The following is a 7735-nucleotide window of genomic DNA, read 5'->3' on the forward strand; positions in this document are numbered from 1 at the left end:
TGCAGAGCACAGGCTCCGGACACGCAGGCTCAGTGGCCATGGCTCACGGGCCCAGCCACTCCACGGCATGTGGGATCTTCCCGGACAGGGGCACAAACCCGTGTCCCGTGCATCGGCAGGCGGACTCTCAACCACTGCGCCACGAGGGAAGCCCTAAAATCTTTTTCTTCATTTCCACACCATTCTCCTAAGTCCTCCACTGAAGATCAACCAGTTCAACTCCTGAAAATCTTTCAGTTTTGAGTGGCCCTAAATGTCACCTTAGGGATACTCTGTTTTGTCCCCCTATATGGGATACCTGTCAGAAAGCCTATGAATATGCTTTAAAGTATAGATTGTAGTACCTAGAGAAAAGGTTGGTTCAGGGTCCAGAGAAGCTTGCAATTCACCATTTCCAGGAAACTCAAATATGCAGAGACTGGATCACACCCTAATTGAATAAACATTAATGCATCTAGCGTAAACACATGCTATAGTTAAAGGTTGTGCATGTTTATCTTTGCATCACAGGTATAAAAAAAAGCAGAAAGGACTATGTTAAATGACTTTCACCACAATGACTATATATTAGGCTTATCAGTGACTACATTTTTTAAGATTTAAATTTCTGATTCAATGATCAATGGTGATGTTCCCTACTAAATTTTTCATATCTTCATTGTGGCCCTTAACACATTTATAATACGAGCTTTCTTGTCCGTCTCCTAGGGCAAGAGTGTTCTATACAGGATTACATTTCATTCTTTTTTGTATTTCCAGCACTTAACACAGTGCCTGATCCAAAATGTGTGTTAATAATGAATTAACTTATATTGACTATTAGTCAAGAAAGTTACGGTGACTTTTCTATTACTAAGAATAAAAAAGATACTGTGCTCAACTGTGTTATTAAAAATTGGAATTTAAAAGGAGTTAATTTTTTTCTAAATAAAAATAGAAACAGTTCTAAGACTCTTGTTTTATATTTATAAATGCTTTTTAATCTGGCTACCTTTGTCAATGTCTTAAAACTTCAAGTATCAATAGTTGAGAGTTGGCTTCATCCTCCTTTTAGTACTGCCAATTTGTTCTTTCCTCAAAAATTCATCAAATCTTATTCCTTGCTCCAGTTCAAAATATAAATGTGCATATTTGAAAATAACATTTAATATCCAAATATTCTAAAATTATAATTGTTAGACTAATCTCACTAAAAGACCAACTAGTTGAGGTTTTCAATACTTTCTTCATGTTTGTCTTAATAGAAGAATAAAGGAGAAAAAGATGTAAAAGCTTACAGGAAAAAAATCCATTTGCTGAATAAAGACGATATTCAAAATCAATGAAAAAAATATATTTTTTTAATTCAATGTTTTGCCGCAGAACCAGTTAAAGCAAGGTCTTTGGACTTAAAATAGTAATGTCTAAAATTCAAATGTAGGGCATTTATATTTTTGTGATGTAAACTTCTTTCATCCCCTGAACTTAAGTCAGGTCTATTTCAAACACAAATGCCTTGGTTGGGGACTTTAAAAAAACTTTTTTGGAAACCAGCAATCACTATCTGCCAAACCTGATGCAGTATATATGGTACAGAATAGGGACAATGGATGTGAGATACAAAGATAATCCACAGAGACCCGAGTCTGTGGAAATAAGAACAAAAGAGCACCAGGAAGAAGTAAACAATCAACCTCATCCCAAAAAGAGTGGGAAAGACACAGGCCACCTCCATTTATGGAAAGAGCCTTGAGCCAACTGTATTTGACTCTCAGACAATAGGCATTTTAATAAGCACCTGGATTACCTAGCTTTGAAAGTAAAAGAAATATGAACAAAAACACTCTAAGATTACAAACTTAAGAAAGGAAGTGTCAGTATTATGCAGCATTTGGCAGAGATCTTTGGAGGCTTGAGCATGCATTTGAGTATGACGAAACTGACCCAGAACTGTCTTTGTGAGGCATGGGGTTGAGGAGTTGGCTCCTCCTATAGGACCTATTGAGTCTACTGAGAGGCAGAAATGGAATAGCCATTCATTCAGACCATCCTGATTCGGTTCCTTCAAACCTGTTTTGTTTGTTTGCATTGGTTGATTTCAAGTCAATCTATTTGCTTTTAATCAGCAAAATCGCTCTGTCCTCCTGGACCATGGCAGAGAATATGACCTCATATATTTCACTACCTCCAGCTGTTATCAAAATCAAAGGTACAAAAAGTAACATGCCCAAAGGATGATAGCCTAAAAAATATGTAGTTTATTCATCTCTGTAATTTGCCTAGATTTTAATCCTGGATCAAACCAAAACGTCATTCATTAAGCTGAAAAAATATGTGGACAGTATTTTTGTGGTGTGTGTGTGTGTTTGGACAAGTTGCTCTACTCCAATAAAATTGCTTTTACTGAATTGGGCTTTCTTGTGATGCCCTCTGCTTACTTGCTTTTGGTTTTATGGGTGAGACATATTGCAGTTGTCTCTCACATCACTCAGCCAGCCCTTCATAAGCCCCAAGGGAGATTTCCTCAGACCATCAGTGCAAGGAAGAGCTTTGCCTCTCCTAATCAAATGACACATTCTTATTTTACAGACCATTCAAGTCCCACGAGTACCTGCCCATGTAAGGAAATTTATTCAATTAAGTTTTCATTTTCATTTTAACTTCTTTTATCTCTTCTCAAATGAATTTAAAATAAGAACACTGTAAAAGACTCACCATTAAAGTGGAATACTTTTAGTTAAATATATATATATATTCTGTATGTTTCCAGAGAGATGAACCAAACTACAGCCTCTGTACTTTCCTGCCTTCTTAAAACAATCAGGTCTCCTTGAAGGGACCACTTAGTAACAGTTCTCCTAGCTCTAATATTTCACTTCACCTCATCTTTTGTGCATAAAATCGTATCAGTTGGCTGCCCTTGACCAACTTAGGTCCTGAGTCTTCTTGATCAATGATTCCTGGCCTGAAAATTTCTAACATTGCCATGTGCCTGCTCTTTGTCTGGCACCCATCTCTGTCCTGAGTCATCTTACCCCAAGCTGTGCATCAACTACACCAGCTGCCTCTACCTTGATCAATCTGGCAAACAGGAAGAAAGGGCCAAAACAAAAAACAAAAAAAAAGAAAGCAAGACTTACAAGTTTATGAGAAAAAAAAAAGTCCTAAAACTCAGTTTGATTATACTTTACCTAGATACTTTTAGAAATCGAATTTGCTTTATATGTGTATTCATGCACTTTATTTAAAATATAAATGCCATTCAGAAATTTTAGATACAACTGAATTCAAAAGGAGATAATATTCTAGTAAATGCTCTCTTTTCTCTGGATATTACCTTCAGAAAAATCTACCCTGAAATACAGACAATTTAAATATTATCTTCAAAGAACTGTTATCCTCACTGGACAGCCATGTGTAAATCAATGAAGTTAGAACACTCCCTCACACCATACACAAAATACAAACTCAAATGGCTTAAAGACTTAAATATGAGACATGACACCATAAAACTCCTAGAAGAGAACATAGGCAAAACATTCTCTGACATAAATAGCACTGATGTTTTCTTAGGTCAGTCTCCCAAGGCAATATAAATAAAAGCAAAAATAAACAAATGGGACCTATAAATCAAACTTATAAGCTTTTGTATAGCAAAGGAAACCATAAACAAAAACAAAAAAACAACCTATAGACTGGGAGAGAATTGCAAATGATGTGACCGACAAGGGCTTAATTTCAAAAATATACAAACAGTTCATACAACTCAATTTGAAAAAACAAACAACCCAATCCAAAAATGGACACAAGACCTAAATAGACATTTCTCCAAAGAAGACATGCAGATGGACAACAGGCACATGAAAAGATGCTCACCATCACTAATTATTAGAGAACGGCAAATCAAAACTACAATGAGGTATCACCTCACACCAGTCAGAATGGCCATCATCAAAAAGTCTACAAATAATAAATGCTGGAGAGGATGTGGAGAAAAGGGAACCCTCTTGCACTGTTGGTGGGAATGTAAATTGGTGCAGCCACTATGGAGAACAGCGTGGAGGTTCCTCAAAAAACTAAAAATAGTTACTGTCTGATCCAGCAATGCCACTCCTGAGCATATATCTGGAAAAGATGAAAACTTTAATTCGAAAAGATACATGCACCCCAATATTCATGGAGGCACTTTTTACAATAGCCAGGACATGGAAGCACCCTAAGTGTCCATCCACAGATGAATGGATAAAGAAGATGTGATACACACACACACACACACACACACACACACACACACACACACACACACAATGGAATATTAGTCGGCCATAAAAAAGAATGAAATAATGCCATTTTCAGCAACATGTATGTAGAGATTATCATACTAAGTGAAGTCAGACAAAGATAAATATTATGATATCACTTTTATGTGGAATCTAAAAAATAGTACAGATGAACTTATTTAAAAAACCCAAACTCACAGACATAGAAAACAAACTTATGGTTACCAAAGGGGAAGGGGGGGAGGGATAAATTGGGAGTATGGGATTAACAGATGCACGTTACCATATATAAAACAGATAAACAACAGGAATTTACTGTATAACACAGGGAACTATATTCAATATCTTGTAATAAACTGTAACAGAATAGAAAAAAGGAATATACCTATATACACACACACACACACACACACATATATATATATGTATAACCAAATCACACTGCTGTACACCTGAAACTAACACAATATTGTAAATCAACTATACTCCAATTAAAAAAAAAACTGTTATTCTCAAGCCATCCAGTACATATATGCACTTGCCATCAATGTGTAGGTGGAAGAAAAGCAAATTCTAATATAAGCTCAAAAGAAACATTAATAGAAAAATAACAAGTGAAAAAAAATATTAAGAACTCTTTTATTTCAGATTATCAAAGTTTCTTTAAGGAAGCGGTCATTCAACAGTTACTTCCTAAGTCATTCTATAAGGTCAGCATCACCTTGATAGCAAAGTCAGAAAAAAGATAATAAAAGCAGAAAAGAAAACTACACACAAATATCTCTCACAAATATCAGTGTTAAAATCCTCAACAAAATACTAGCAAACCAAATTCAGTAAAATATTAAAAGAATTATATACCATGACCATGTGGGATTTATTCCTGGAATGCAAGGATGGTTCAACATATGAAAATCAATCAATGTGATACACCACATTAATAGAATGAAAGGAAAAAGCCATATGATTATTTCAATTGATGTAGAAAAAGCATGTGACCAAATTCAACACCTTTCATGATAAAAACACTTAACAAACTAACAATAGAAGCAAATGACTTCAACATAATCAAGGGTTACTGTACTGATAAACACAGTGTCATGTTTAGATTAATAACCTACATCAAGGAAACTAGACTCATTAAAAATCTCCACAAGGAGTACTTACCTGCCAAAATTTTCTTGAACTGTCTAAACCATACGTCACAGTGGTCTTCACTTAAATTAATAAGATCAAGTGTAGAATCCTTTAATTTATTTTGTTCCTTTTTCAAACATATGAAGAGTGTGATTCCTAATAAAGTACCACTTCTCTGCTGTTTAACTGAATAACGCCGTTTCAGTTTGACAGAGAATATGTCTTTGAGTTCAATAAATTCTTCTTTACGTAGAAAATTATACTTGGAATCACCTGGAAAGAAATTAAATTTTCTAATCAAAACCACTGTGTCTATATCTTATATGTATGAATAATAAATAGTGAAAACCCAGAAAATCTTTATCATCTGTTATTTTACTGATTATGCATTATGTCAAGTCCTGTATGAGATGGGTGGGGAAAAAAAAAGAAAAATTGGGTCTATTTTCCCATAAATAGAAGAAATGGAAGGGAGTCCCTGCCACACAAGGCCTAGGACATTCAGAATCTGAGAATATTCAATGTATGAAGAATTCCAGGAACATAAACAAAGCAACATTTCAATAATAATAAGTTAGTATCATGCAAGAGGCTTCCTGGTACTTACAAGGACAGAGTAAAGTAATGGAAAGAAGAGAATTCACTAACAGAAGTGAGTTTATGACAGGTTGTTGAAGGCAACATGTAAAGGAAAGAAAATTTACATTCTAGGGAAAGTAACACACATGCAAAAAGGAAACAGAGCAAGATTACTGTGAGCAGAAAGCATTATGAATGCCTGGTATTCTAAAAAGAAAGATCCACCTGAATCTTACTATAGTCAGACTTTATTTTATAGTGGCATGAAATTTTACTGGTTATGTTTAAACACAGGTCAGAAAACACCTGTTGTTGTGATAATGGACTTTTTCAACTGACTCTCAAAGTAGAAGTGTTTTATACTTTAAAAATAGTACTTTCAAAACTTCCACTCTGGCCAACATGGAATCACAGGGAATGCTTTTACCTTCTGCCTGAAACGACTAAAAGAGCACACCAGAGAAAGGAAACATCAGTTTCAGACATGGGACATTAGGTAGCACAGGACAGTGATCCCTGAGAGAGGGAAAACAAAGAAGCCATATGATTACAAGCCGACTGTCCCAACCCACAGGGAGCAGAACCCTGGTGGAGCCTGGTTGTCTGCCTGAGTTGAGAAGGACTGAGGAGCCAGGAAAGCCAAGATGACTTAGAGTTCACTTGGAAAATTATTATAAAAAGGAGAGCTGCACAGAAAGAGAACTCTGTAGATCTTCCCCCTGAATCTTCAGCTGAGCATGGATCTGTATATGTGTTAGGCCAGGGAAAGAATTACCCAAAGGATTAGAGAGAACAACACTCAGAGATCACACAGGTGTTTCCACCAGCCAAAGTGGAAAAATAATGAAATTCATGGGACTTTGGGGAGAGCACTTAAAAAAGTATTGTCTCGTTAGTGAGCTGACCAAAGGCTGCTCTGATTCCACCTAACAAAGCTTAAGAGCAAGCCTCAAAAGGATTCAAGCGTTTCCAAGTAACAACATCCTAGAACAAAGCTCAAGAGTATTTCTGGAGCTGCAGTGAACATTTTGGTACATAACTCTTTTTAAATTATGGTTTTCTCAGGGTATATGCCCAGTAGTGGGATTGCTGGGATTTCTGGAGGTGAACATTTTGGTACATAACTCTTTTTAAATTATGGTTTTCTCAGGGTATATGCCCAGTAGTGGGATTGCTGGGTCGTATCGTATTTCTATTTTTAGTTTCTTAAGGAATCTCCATACTGTTCTCCATAGTGGCTGCATCAATTTACATTCCCACCAACAGTGCAAGAGGGTTCCCTTTTCTCCCCACCCTCTCCAGCATTTATTGTTTGTAGATTTTTTGATGATGGCCATTCTGACCGGTGTGAGATGATATCTCATTGTAGTTTTTGATTTGCATTTCTCTAATGATTAATGATGTTGAGCATTCTTTCTTTGGAGAAATGTCTATTTAGGTCTTCTGCCCATTTTTGGATTGGGTTGTTTGTTTTTTGATATTGAGCTGCGTGAGTTGCTTGTATGTTTTGGAGATTAATCCTTTGTCAGTTGCAGGACATGGAAGCAACCTAAGTGTCCATCAACAGATGAATGGATAAAGAAGATGTGGCACATATATACAATGGAATATTACTCAGCCATAAAAAGGAACAAAACTGAGTTATTTTTAGTGAGGTGGATGGACCTAGAGTCTGTCATACAGAGTGAAGTAAGTCAGAAAGAGAAAAACAAATACCGTATGCTAACACATATATATGGAATCTAAAAAAAAAAAAAAAA

General features: G+C 35.9%; 1 protein-coding gene across 3 annotated transcripts in view; it reads right to left on the bottom strand.

Annotated features, from left to right (window-relative positions):
* Positions 1 to 7735, bottom strand: part of CERKL (CERK like autophagy regulator) — a 150491-nt gene that overhangs the window by 99013 nt on the left and 43743 nt on the right. For all 3 annotated transcript variants that reach the window (XM_007461226.1, XM_007461225.1, XM_007461224.1), the window contains exon 2: positions 5427 to 5669. In XM_007461226.1, coding sequence (XP_007461288.1) covers positions 5427 to 5669 — 243 coding nt within the window. The remainder of the gene's footprint in view (positions 1 to 5426; positions 5670 to 7735) is intronic.

Source organism: Lipotes vexillifer, unplaced genomic scaffold (genome assembly GCF_000442215.2).
Source record: "Lipotes vexillifer unplaced genomic scaffold, Lipotes_vexillifer_v1.1 scaffold57, whole genome shotgun sequence".
Classification (NCBI taxonomy): domain Eukaryota; kingdom Metazoa; phylum Chordata; class Mammalia; order Artiodactyla; family Lipotidae; genus Lipotes; species Lipotes vexillifer.